Source organism: Chanos chanos, chromosome 2 (genome assembly GCF_902362185.1).
Source record: "Chanos chanos chromosome 2, fChaCha1.1, whole genome shotgun sequence".
NCBI classification, from domain to species: Eukaryota; Metazoa; Chordata; class Actinopteri; order Gonorynchiformes; family Chanidae; genus Chanos; species Chanos chanos.
Window position 1 is genome coordinate 16,716,272 of NC_044496.1, and position 14,207 is coordinate 16,730,478.

The window sequence follows — 14,207 nt, forward strand, 5'->3', positions numbered from 1 at the left end:
ATAATAGTCACTGTTGAGTGTTATGCAAGTGCCAAGTACCTATCACCATTTTAACTGCATGCCATTAAAAGAAGTTAGAACAACAAGAACAGCGACGAAAAGGTTTGTGGGGCACCCGTCGTTCTTACAGAAGAAAAAACATTTATTTACTAGGCTGAATGAATCTGCTGTATTCTCAGATGTTTGAAATCTCTAGTGAGCATGATGGTGGCCCATCAATTCCTTTTAAAAACTCTTTCCACCTTGATATTTCAAATAAGATGATGTGTAGTATTATTTTGTGAACGAGTGGGACATACTTTGAGGCAGGTAAATATAACTAAAGTATTGCAGTCCAGCTACTGAAAAAAAATCTTTTTGTGATATTACTGCTTTTGTAGTTCTGCTCTCTAACATGGTTGAGATTTTGGACATTCTTGAATTGAATGTCTAGCTATCTTGCTCTAGGAAGAAGCAGACATGCTTTGGAAGTGAAACAGGCTCAAAAAGAGAGCTCTTAAGTTTCATTTTACATCCCCTTTTAAAAGGATCAAAAGGATATTCAGCTCTGTTTTCTTGTGACAGGTGCATAGATGCTTAGACTTGTTCACTCTGGTGTTTCTCTCTCTCAGCAGGCAAAGGTTTCTCTCTCTCTCTCTCTCTCTCTCTCTCTCTCTCTGTGCATGTGTCTTTTGTTTGCTCTCTGCCCGGGTGAAACTCTGAGGTCCTATTTAATTAGAGGGTTTTTTTTAATTAGAGGGAATATGGCATGAACACTGACTTTGTGCTCATGTCTCCAAAAGCTGAGCTCCAGTCATGGGATAGTAAAGGTTTACCACTTCAGTCCTGTCTGGTCCTCTGCAGGTCACCAATACACATAGCCATCTGCTGCTGTTTGCACCAAACAAACAGAGCGTGTGTCTATGTGTGTGTGTTTGTGCGCGCATGCACACATGTGTATGTGTTTGTGGGTGAGTGGGCGTATTTGTGTTGTCAGTGACCTTGTGAGGTTGTGAATTTCCCCAAACCAGAGGGTACAGAACAATGTTACTGGACTCTAATCCGGTTTCTGGATGCCGTTGTATTGATCTTCTCTAGCCTGGGAGGCCATGACACATATTTCGCTTTGGAGCAGTGAGGTGGGCTGTATCCACACACACACACACACACACACACACACACACATGCAGAGACACAGTCTCTCAGCACTGGGGTATAAGCATATGTGCCATGTTTAATCTGGCATTCCTTGATATCAAAGACATATCATTGAGCAACAACTCTTCCAGGCAAGACACCATTGCTAGATATTTGCGTAATATATGGATTGAGTTTTTATACACTGTGGTATTGGCAGCAGATGAACTTGTGTTACTGGGGCTTGATATTTCTCGGCAGCTAAGGTAATGGGTGCCTTGCCTTTTTTCTTGGGTTAATGGACTGGAAAGGCTAAACTCTCGTAAGTTTTTGTTGTTGTCTGTAATTTGGCTACAGGAAACCAATTTGATTCTGTCAGGATGATGTGAGATTTGCCACCCCCTGCAAATCCATGTTTTGGTGGAAACAACAAGATAGACCGCTTACTCGGAGTCAATCAGACTTCAAGGCATGAGGCTGTGATATCACACAGTTGCATAGCAACTCTGCCCAATGGCCAAATGAAAGTGAATGTTTTCAAAGTGTAGGTAATTACTAATATTTCATAATTAGAGCACCAGGAAAAAAGCAAAACAAAAAAGCAAAAAAAAAAAAACAAAAAAAAAAAACAAAAACATTATATTTGTTGGCTATTTTGGCTCAGACACAGTGATGACAGTGCATCGGTATTGTGAACACAACACAAACAGAAGTAGAACTGAAATGTGTATATGTTTGATAACTATAATGAGTTAAGAGGACGGAATAAGCACTCTATTGCCATCTGTGTCTAATGAAGTGTTCTGGCTCACAGCCAAGTTTTAGCATTCGTTTTAATTGTCCTACCTCCTTCTCCCTCTCTGTACTTTCTCTCTCTGTATCTATGTGCTGCCAGCTTGTGTGTTGTCAACAGCAGCTGGCACAGCGCTGACATGGCACTTGTCAGAGTGGTGAGACCAGCGAGCAGCGCTATCAAAGATGAGCATCACGAGCACAGCCGTCTTCCTGCCTCTCACAAACTGTCATCTCTGCAGTGGCGCTGCTGCTGGATGCAGGTGCCAGCTTGCTGCTGTCCTTGTCCGTGTTTTATGATGGGGTATGTGTGTGTGTGTGTGTGTGTGTGTGTAGTGTATGCGTGTATGTAGTGTGTGTATATGTGTGTGTGTGCAGGAGTGCAGATTATGTGTATATGAAAAGACTGCATGAATATATGAAATGCTGTCAGGAAAATGTCTCCATGCTCAATCACATCACAATGGCAATACAGTGCCGCTTGGTATGACTGCTGGGTACCAAATCCTTTTTTAGCAAATGCAGAACAGAAAAGCTGTCTTATTTGACACTGCTGCCATTTTTCCTTTTTTCTTACAATAATTCTGTTCTTTTTTTTTTTTTTTTTTGTTAAGTGTTTTTACATGTATTAATTGTTGTTCAAAGTGTGTTCCAAGTTGTGTTCAAAGACTTGTTTTGACCATCTTGAACTCTCTCCTTCGGCATTTAAGAGATGTGTACTTAATACATGCCCTCCTCCTAACACAAGAAACACGTCTTCATCCTTATATATGTCCAAGACCTGAATCTCATTCAGCTTTATCAATGGTGGGGCAAATACAAGCACTCTGTGATATCAGTTCAATTCCCTAGAGTTGAACTGTGTGGCTGTGGGGATGAACTGGCCATTCAGAGCTGTTTAATCTGACTGTCTCATGGACACACCTGGAGCATTGAGTGATATTTCAAAGTTTGGAGTTATTGGTCCTTTGATTAAATGTAACACACATTGCCGGTTCTTGTGTTACTGGATTGCTTTGTTATGATTTCAGGCATAGCTCTCCTTTTTCTCTGGTGGATCCTTAAACCCTGAGTTTTAGTGAAAGACATCTCAACTGACTTGATAGGATAGCCGACCAATTGTCCCTGATGTGTTTTTGTTGTATTGTGTTGAGTTGATTCCAATCACCAGGAATATTTTTCAAGTTGTTTTCAGTATGTTCAATATGTTTTTTTTTTAATGTGAATCTGTTTGACTGAAAAATGAGTTTCCAAAAACAAATTCAGTTTCATTTTCTGCCTAAATCTATTGCATTGGATTGTGTTACTAAAGAGCAAAGCACATTGAATGTCTTTCGGAGCATAAACTGAATTTGCATTTAGGGCTTTCTTTAGGGATTGTTATAACAGTATCTGCCATAGGAGATGAATAATCCACTTGGCTTGAGGAGAGACAATATGCCCATGTGTAGTGAATATGACAAATGAGGATTTGTCACAATAGATGTCTCTCATTGGGGCCTCTCTCTATTACAGCACCACAGTAAATGAACCTTTTGAAAGCTGATATAGCAGTCCCCACCCCTCCCCCACTCAGGGTTGGGTGGTAAACCTTTTCTGCATTTCTCTCTCACCTGTGTATGAAGTCAGGCACAAATAATAATCAGAGAATGAGCCAAAACTGGTACATATTACAAAAAACATTTTTAGCTTTTTTTTTTTTTTTTTTACGAGCTGTTGTATGATTTCTGATCATTTTAAAACATTGCATTGCACTGTGATACAATATGCAAGGATATATTTGCAAGGCCCTTTCATTTCAGAAGAAGAGCAGTCTTGCTGATCATTCTCTTTGTTCAGTGGGCAATGTAGGAGGACCTTTATGATAAACCTCAGTATGACTGGGCCAAAGGCGGTGTGTGTACCATCCTTATGCTTATCTGAAGAGACTCATATTGCCTTTAGTCAATGGCTGAATAGCATTTTTATTCCTCTGAAACATCTCAGGAAAACATTGATAAGAGCCTACATGCCATGCATAATTCTTTTATGAGAGACTAACAATCGCTTTGCAGACATTTGCTCCACCAGTACATCCTTAAAATCAAGATAACTAAATCATGTTTGATTCATGTTTGTAATTAAATTAATCTCTTATGTTTGTGTGTGTGTGTGTGTGTGTGTGTGCGTGTGCTGCTGAGTAAAAGGAAATGTATCAAAAGATATCGTCAATATATTTGTGAGCAGCACTGTAAGATAAGTGAGCAAAAAATTGCTAGCTCAATATGCTCTATATCCTCAAATTAAACACTTCAAATGCTATCGCTTTACCATTCTGCTCATTGACCTAGCATATTTCTAAACACCACAAATACATATTTTCTTTCTCTCTCCCCAGGAAGGACTAAACATGTGAAATGAAATACTACTGGTGCCACATGAGTACTGTTAATCAGAGCAGCTTTGCCTTAGCAGCATGCTGCCATAGCAGCCTCAATATTACTCAGTGCAAGCAGAAACATACCCCTGAAACTAATCCAGATGATTCTATTGCTAACTTCAAAAAAAAAAAAAAAGAAAGAAAGAAAAAAAAATCAAGACCTAGCCAAATTGTCTCATACCTTGGTCTTAGCTGCTAGGCTAGCAGTGTATACCATTGTATCCCATTGTGATATTGTTTGAGGACTGAACATTACGTTTATTCTCACAAGTTCCATGCCCTTTCTTTTCTCTTCCAAATGTAAGGGACACACTCTTTGAGAGCGGATGTAGTCTTTGTGTCCCAGATATTTTGGCTGAATAGCTATTTATATTCAAAGAAACATAATCTGTGACACCTCAACACAGCCCTATCTCTCTCATTCCTCTCTCCACCAATTAGCAATCAATGTATGTTTCTCCCTAGTTGGATAATTGACACTTCAGAGACATATGGCAGAGAATTATGTCAGAGACTAATTGCGGATCATGGGATCAGGGTAAATAAACTCACGATAAGTAAATCTCATCAGACTGGATGTGTAAACAGGATACAGACACATTCTGTTGTGGTTGCAGAGACTACATTTAATCCTGAAAGTTGACATGTGACCATCATGGTTCTGTTTGTCATATTATGGAGTGTGCATTAAAGTACCTACCAGCCTCTCAGTACATTGTATACATATCAAAAACTGAATTTGGTCCGCTGGTGTGTTGGATAATTGGCCCTTCAGGTTATTAGAGCAATGTAGTGAATAGTAATGTACCTATAGCCTAAAGTACAAGGCCATCCATTTGTTAGTTTGAGAGTTGGCAGTTCTATACTGTAATCACCAGTAGTGTGAGTAGCAGGTTGTATAATCATTAGGAATGGTAAGTGTCGCTTTCAGAATGGAGCCATTGCAATGTCAGTGCAATATTTAAGGTCAGATCTGTCTGTGGCTCTGTGGCTGAGTCTGGCATGCTGTGTAGCTCTATTCTGGGAATGAGGTCCACTGGCACGTGTGCCCTCCTCCGCAGTGGGGGTCTCACTGGACACATGCAGACCTCCCTGCTGCCACTGCGCATCATAATGAGTTTTTCTGTTCCAACCCACAGTCTCACACCTGTACTTGTGGCTTGCGGGGATGGGATTGAAAAATGACCCCATGGAAGAAATGATCAAAGCATTCCTTTCCTCTTATACAATCTCAGCAGGTGTCATCACATTTGCCCAGGCTGTACGGAGTGAATAATCACAGACCTGGTACAAACTCACAAAAAACTGCAATTTGTTGAAGTAAACAAGTGTCAGTCTTCAAGGCTTTTGTTTGCTTGGGGAACAATGAAAGTGACAGTTAAAGGTGATTTCCCATTAATATGAACAAAGTTTAAAAAAAGCTTGAAGCTTTATGTTGCACCAACTCAAAACATGTACTGATGGTCTTGCTGAGGCTACATTGCTTAGCCTACCTGCTGGTCTTAATAATCATCTCCTGGTGTCTAACACACTGCCACCTGTTGTGATGGTCAGTGGTGCTACTCTGCATACTGTGGTTGGTTCTTATGCTTTGTTTCACTGGTGAACTTGAAAATGATAGCTAATGAGCATCTCAGAGGCTGCTCAGTATCCTTATGAGACACATGAAAGAAGCATGAGAGCTCTCTGGCTCCCTCGCTGAAGCCACATGCAAGTCTTATTTACCATGTAGACGGTCTGAAATTTGATATTTCAAAGTCCACACAGAACCCCTTAATTACAAAGTGGTTACCTTCCAAAGGGAAGTGGGATGTGTTTACTGGGTGGAGAATTGCGTGGGGAAACACCACCTCAAAATGCTGAATAATAATGTCATGGTCAAGAAATGTGGAATTCTCCTCCCAGTAAATATGCAGCAATAGCTATGTTTGCTACAGGTGCACATCACCATTAGCTAGTTGTTTATAGCTTCAGTTTTGTGAACCCTGAGTATTTTTGCTCTTGAATAGCACTGGCACATCTGATTCAGTCGATGAAAAGAATGATGATCAGTTGATTTTTAAATCAGCTGGTCCAGAGCTAGGATAAATAAAACATTTATGGCTGTGATCCTTGGAGGAAACGATTGAGAAACACTGCTGTAAAGTATGCAGTAGAAGGCATCACCACAAGAAACTGAATGTCAGTTTGTTTCTACTGTCAGTGTAATTCCATGTCGAATACAAGTTCCATTCCTAATAATTTGCAGGTATTTCTGTAGTAAGTGTATCAGTAATCATGGGGTGTGGTACTATCTATATTATGCTGGAATACTATACGGAAACATAGAGATTGTACAGTATATATTATATATCACCTTCAGATCATTGTGAATAACTATGTTGAGGAATCATGAAGATTGTAATGATTGGTATAAGTTACTTACATTTAAACTTCTTATAGTGGAGTAGTCATAGCAACTTCACCTAATTACCAAGTTGCTGGGAAACGCCATGATCAGCTCTAGGATATAATAGCAAACCAGACAGAATCAGGAAAAAAAAAATTCACAGTGATTGTATGGATTTTCATATACCCTGCAAAGCTACTATGTGAGAGAACATAATAAACCACAACTTGCGCTTCATAATACAAAAGTTCCATTCACCAAGATCCATTTTCAGATTGTGGCGTGATTGTATTTGTATATTCATAAATGTTTAGCTTTGGTACCTGGGAAATTGAACTCTGCTCCATTGTCACCTAGTGGGTTGCATTTATCATTTCATAAATCCAATTGCCCTTTTTATTCTTTAGTGCAATTTGAGCTAGAGCACTCCTCTTTTCCGCACCAACCAGTGTACTTGCCTCTGTATTCTAATCCTCATCATCCTATCTTCTTGTCGTTAGTAATGATGATAGAGTATATCTTTGCTGTTCAAGGATACTTTGATCCTAGGACAGTACTAACAACTTGAGTGGCTAGCTTTTGTTAAGCACTGTGAATCTTTGTCACTGCTTTATGGATAACATGTTTGTTTCATGTGTCTTAGAATGCCGCTGACAAGAATATTTGGGTGAATATTTGACATTTATGTTCGAGTGGTTTGCAGTGGGCGGTATGAGAAGAGGTTGATGGCCTCTCTATTCCTTGTGCTTTGTCAGTGTTGTTCAGTTCGCTCCTGTGTTTAAGATGCAAAGCTATGACTCAACTCTGCATTTTTGCATTTGACATTTGCAAATTATGTGGAAGTTTTGAAGCACTCTAGCAGTATTTGCATGTTCGTGTATTTAAAAAAAAAAAAAAGTAATATATAAAATATTTTAAGTCGTCTGTAATGGAAATTGTCACAGTAGGAGATGCCCAGTCTGCGCCTCAGCCATTAGGAAATTAGGATTTCTGTGAAATGTTTTCATGGCAGTTCTAGTGAATATTTCATGTTTCTGTCAGATTGACTTTGAAGAGAATTGACCGCTTTGTGTGCTGGTGTCTCCTCAGATATAGATGAGTGCTCCACACAGATGCATTACTGCCAGGCAAACACTGTTTGTGTGAACCTCCCTGGGGGCCATCGCTGTGACTGCCTGCCAGGCTTCACCAGAGTGGACGACTTCTCTTGCACAGGTATGTCAGACCAATAGCAAGTATTAGATGTTTTTCCACTGTTTGTCTGTTTGGTGGCCAATCCAAAGGAGTTTTCTAGAGCAAATTTTAGTTGATAGTACTTGAGGGTCTGAGTTATGGTGATTTGGTTTGTTATTAGTCAGAGGAAAACATGACTCAGAGCTCCTTTCTACTAGATTTGTGAGATACTCGCTTCTTTGGCAGAATCAGATGTATGTCCCTTAATACAACAGCTTATGCGTTGAAAGCAGTCTCAGTCCTGCTTCAGAATTAGATTACAGTGTCTTTTTATCCAAGGACGTGGACTATAAGTCAACATGGAGTCTTGTGCAAGTGACTGGATTTGACTTTACAGCTGTACAGGAAGGACTTTGCAATGTTTCTGAGTTAGAAAGAGGTACAAAGTGAAAATAAACTTCACTTTAATTTAACAAGTCTACCACTGTCCAAGCCATTTTTGTTCTTTTATTTTTGTTTTCATATTCCAGTGGAGTGACCGAGCCTGCTCTGTCTGCCACGCTGTTTCATTTCTTGCTCTAAAGAGACAGAGTTATGACGGGGATTCGCAAAATGATTAGTTTTGGCAATCAGGAGCCTACCGAATTTTTATGTGAAATAGACTAAACTGTGTTTAAGGCATTTTGACTCCTCACCCATTCAAATTGTTTGTCTTTTGCCAATGCCATTTAAGAATGAAAAAGTAAATGCTATAGTCTTACAAAGCCAATTAAAACGTCTGTAAATCATTTATGAATCATTTAAATGAAGTATCGAAGTGTGTGGGGGAGCTGTGTAAGATGATATAATTGGTTTCTGCTGGAGCATAGAGAATAAGTGCCCTTTAATTTGCAGGAAACTTGCAGTAGCACAGAAAACGGTGTTCTTGAGAAATTGATCCCTTCTGTTGGATCTTAACTGTTTATGTAGTTGCCAGGGGACCTGTTCTGACCTGAGGAACATGCTCAACTCTTTCAGGAAAAAGTAAATTCACTCTCATCACTTTCTCTGCATGGAGATATTTTCTGGAAAATTGACGTTGCCATGAGAAAGTGATTTAGTAGTGTACAGTGTTGTAGCAAAGTGAGCATTTCCACAGAAAGTCCTTTTTGTTTGTATTGTATATGCTGCTGCCATACTGTAAACCCTGTCTGTCAGTCGATATTACTGAATGGAGTTTAATGTGACTTCAAACCTTTGAGCCCCTCCGGGGAGTGTTTTCATTAAGCCAAGAGTTATGACAATTAAACTGAACTTAACTTTCATATAACAAGCTGAAATATTCAACTGCTGGGGAAAAAAAAGATTTTTAAACTAAAATAGGAGAAGATAGTGTAAGGCAAGCAATTAAGGCAAAAAGATATGAATAATGTAAAACAACTTGTTCTGCCGCTAACATTACAAAAGTACAATGTCAGAAATACTGACAGTGCTTCCTCCATATTTAATGCTGAGCTGAATGTCACCCTGCCTAATTATTCTTGAGTTCCTGTTGGTGTCCTTCAAGTGATCCTGCCATTTGCTTGCTTAGGCTGGCAAGAAAGCTAAGAGAGAGATCACCTCAGGGGTCTGCATCCACAAACTTACGTAGTGCTTCATTGTCTTGTTCAGCACTTGAGGTATATGACCTGGAAATATCTCCTCGAGATCCTCTTTTTTCACTTCCTCTGGAGTATGTTAAGAACAGATCAGTGTTCTTATTCCCTCCAGTGGTTTCAACGTCTCTTAGATATAGCCTACTTTTCCACCTCCCTCCCTTTGCTAAATCAGTCCCTGCATCCGATAAACACTATTTAGCCACTGTAATTGCCTTCCCTCCATGCTGCCTCCAGGTAGTGATCTCGTAGTGGAACTGCAAGAAGACCTTTAGGCCTCCAGTTCTGAGTGGATCAGCACCATAGCTTTTAAACCAAAGCCTCCCAGGCCATTCCCACACAAGCTACAGAAACGGTCTTCAATTGACATAGGCCCAGACTAACTAAAGGCATGACTGTGGTGCTCATAGAAAAACTGATGTATTGGTTTCCATCATTTTTTTTCCAAATGAAATTGATGTTGATCATGAGACTGTAAATGAACCTAGTTGCATCGGATTTAAAGATAGGACAGCAGCCATTTCAGTATTTGCCATGGTCTGAACAATAAGGAGTACAGAGCAGTGTCAGTGCTCATGTCTAAGACAACAGTTCTGTCCATGAGGAAGATTTGTGCCTGACAGGGCTGTGTCAGTGTGAGGGGTGTGTGTTGGGCTAAATACATGGTAGCTGACATTAGAGCATTGGTCTTAGGTTTTTTGGGTTTTGTAGGTGAGCAGGTTGTTGGTTAGGCAGTAATGGACAGTAATAGCTGTAGTGTAACTATAATGTGCTCGTTATACGATGTGGTTGTGATCTTGGGCATCGTTGATTGGCAGGCTACTTAAAAATTGCAGCATGCTATGTAATTTTCAAAAGAAAAGCCCAACTACATGAAAGCTCTTGCTCAGAGAAATTTGACTTACTTGAATACTAGCTACATGGCAAAAGTAACTTGCTACACTGAAGCTACTTCGGGATTGATGTTGTCTCTGAGGCTAATTAAAAATAATAATAGTAAGCCGCCAGTCAAACAATTCAGAAGGCCAGTTTGTCTTCAGTCAGAAGATATCTTTTCCTACGCTAAAGAGATGTTCACAAACTGCATGTAGAATTCTGTGGCCTGAAAGTGGGAGTACTTGTGCCCATTTCAAATCATTTTAATGAATCATTCCTCCCGATTCCTACCAATCAACATAGAATAGACAACTTGATTGGTTAAAATATATATTTTCTGGGAAAATGAAACAACATAGCTTTTGACAATGCAGCCCTGCTACTTCACTGATAAAAAGCTTTGCTACTGAAAAGCTGCTTGATTTTGAAAATAGTGACACTACCGCCTCACCACTGGGAAATGAAGTTAATCTAATTGTTTTGCTGCTTGTTGTGATGCTACTGCTACTCCATGTCTTTGTAAGGTGTAGATTACTGTACATTTTTAGCTAAATGGCCTGTAGCACTTGTTGAATGGTTAAAGCCTTACACACACTTTAATGGTTAAAGCCTTTACACACACCTTACTAACTGAGATGAATATTAATTACCACCACTCAAGCAGATATCATGTGTGAACTCATTCAGCTTTCATGTGTATCATTACCGAGCAGAGTCATAATGGCATACGGGGTATTGATTTGTCCCCTCAAAACTTGACTGTCTGCCATTAAACCAAATTAAGAGTTATTAACTTTGTCCTGATGTTGTGTATTACAATGCCTAGTAGTGTACAGAAATCATCTTATATTTACTTGATACGTATATAATATATATTATCGTAACATGAATAATATTTAAAAAACACAAACTTCTACTTCTACTAAAAAATTAAACTTGCGACCGTTTTATGTTCATAAACATAAATAAAACCCACTGGATTTACATTTTTTGGCTGATCTAGCATTTACTGACAAATACCATACACAAATGGGTTGCCACAGTAACCAGCAAAGTGGATGGTAAAGCCATGTGTTCAATTTCATGCAACAGCTGGTACTTTATTTCAGCTATTATGGTTCTGAAAAACGATTATTTTTCCCAGGCTATATGGGTAATGGAAATTTAATTAAATCCAATTCCAATTATACAAGTAATGAATGTGGAACTCAGGTGTAAAGAAAGCTCAAGTCTTGGCAGTCCCATAGGACTGGCAACGTGCCCTTCTTGTTTTATACATTAACCTCTCCAAATGGAGGTCGCAGCAATTGCATGTCACACCTTCAGACAATTTACAAAAATCTACAAACTCCTAGAGAAGAATCCCAGGCTAAACAGATAGAGTTTACTGGGGTCATATATGTAACTTTATTCGTAACTGTCTTTTGGAATGTTGATGTTTTATTTAGCTCCACAATAATACTCAGTCTTATGTCCTTTTTTTACGTAGCTAGTGACTTTGTGCGTTGCTGTTGAATGTATGCTGCTGTACAGTGATGTATTACCCTCGCTTCACTTGTTTAATAGGTATAGAAAGCAATATATATTGCGTGCTGTGGCATGGTTAGATAGTGACACTCAGGACATAGAGAATGTGCTTTCATTAACGGTAAATGCAACAACAGCATTTTTTTCTGAATTGTAGTTTTCTGCGTGTATCTCAGAATGGTCTATCAGTTTTGTTATCCCATACTACCATGCTGCACCTGACATAGAGTTGAAAGATGTAGAATATTAATTTCAGCTATGCACAATCTGAACATCAGAGCACAAATGAGAGGTGTGTAACTTGTAGCTGAAAAGACATGAAGGGAGAAAATGATTTAATCTCGCTCTTCACTTTTCTAATATCTGTTTGCAAACGTTAATTTGTAGGACCTCCTTATCTTAGTGTAATGTAGGTAGTTATGGACATGTTTAAAATAACACATTCTTCACACACACACACACACACACACACACACAAAGGCATGCAAGCACAGACATACACACATTCTCTCTCTCTCTCACACACACACACACACACACACACACACAAAATGACAGAGTACAGAATGTCCTTGGTAATAGGCAAACCTGTAACCCACAGTGCTTGCTAATATGGACACCTTTGGACTGTACATACATGGACTATTTGAACTCCTCTGTCTAAAAAATTAATTTCAGTCTGCATGCTATGCACAATCTGAACATCAGAGCACAAATGAGAAGTGTGTAACTTGTAGCTGAAAAGACATGAAGGGAGAAAATGATTTAATCTCGCTCTTCTCTTTTCTAATATCTGTTTGCAAACGTTAATTTGTAGGACCTCCTTATCTTAGTGTAATGTAGGTAGTTATGGACATGCTGAAAATAACACATTCTTCACACACACACACACACACACACACACAAAGGCATGCAAGCACAGACATAAACACATTCTCTCTCACTCTCTCTCACACACACACACAAAATGACAGAGTACAGAATGTCCTTGGTAATAGGCAAACCTGTAACCCACAGTGCTTGCTAATATGGACACCTTTGGACTGTACATACATGGACTATTTGAACTCCTCTGTCTAAAAAATTGATCTTGATTCGACTGAGGGAGGGAGAGGTTGTGCCAGTCCAGCTGTGACTCACAGCAGCACGACGCTGAGATGTGGCTTGATTTGTGCATTGTGAAGTTTATGTCAGAGAACATAGCGCAAAACTTGTTTTTGAAAGGCTGTATATGCAAATGCCTGTTCTCTCAGAAATGGTCTCAGCAGCTGTTCCATTTTATAAGGTCTTTACCCCTTTTCACTCATGTTTCACTCTCCCTTAAGTGACACATCACTAGGATTTGGTGTGGCTTATATTAAGATGAGGTAAAATCTTAAATTATAAGTGGTTATACAGAAATTGTGAAGACAATTAATTTCCATATGTTGGTCCCGTTAATTATATTTTCAGAAGACTATTTCTGTCTTGAAGAATCTCTCTCTGCTCCTTGATTTGTAGTCTTAGTTCCTTAAATCCTTAATTCAACCTGTGTAATGCACTAAATATGCCTATACTTGCATTGCACCAAATAGATAGAAGTCACACAAGGCTGCACGTGTCAGTATTAAAGCATTATGACAACTTTGTTAGAAACATTTTGTATTTTTATTCTTCATTCCTCGTGCTTTGGATAGTAATTTGCTATGATGCATTAATCACAGTTTATGTAGCATTTCGAATGCCCCTTGCAGGTTTTCAGTTTGGAAATGTAGTTTGATTCTTGGTTTCGTGTTAAATCAAGATCTTTATTTGAAAACTAAAAAGTAGTTTATCCTTAACTCATGCCAGTTTTATGACCTGACAGAGAACATATAGCTCCCATCACTATCTAAGGCGTAGTGAGCTTTGGGTGCTTTGTTGGCTATAATGGGGGATTGCGTATGCTGCAAGAGTCAAAATTAATACGGTTATAAATTTGGTTATATGGTATTCCATGTATTTGGTGTGTTAATTACATTAACAAAGATGCTTCTTTCAGCAAAAGGCCATGCTAGCTATATAAGTCCTCAAATAGCTATTGTACCCTATGGGCAAATTATTATTAGACAACTACTTATGATATGAACTAAGCTTGAAAAATTAAATTGAGCTGTCATCTCATAGACAGCATATAACCTAATTAATACCATCCTCTGGAAATTTAGCAAATGTAGTTCAATGTACAACTGTTTTGTACCGAAAATTGCCCCACAAAATCTGTGAAATAGTTTAAGATGAACTCTTTCAAATCTGTTTTAGA

At 39.0% G+C, this 14,207-nt stretch overlaps 1 protein-coding gene across 1 annotated transcript in view; it reads left to right on the forward strand.

Moving 5' to 3' along the window:
• The window catches only part of LOC115805327 (protein kinase C-binding protein NELL1-like), a 108,549-nt gene that overhangs the window by 63,481 nt on the left and 30,861 nt on the right, over window positions 1-14,207 (forward strand). The window contains exon 13 of the mRNA XM_030765879.1: window positions 7,806-7,931. Within this exon, the coding sequence (XP_030621739.1) occupies window positions 7,806-7,931 (126 nt within the window). The remainder of the gene's footprint in view (window positions 1-7,805; window positions 7,932-14,207) is intronic.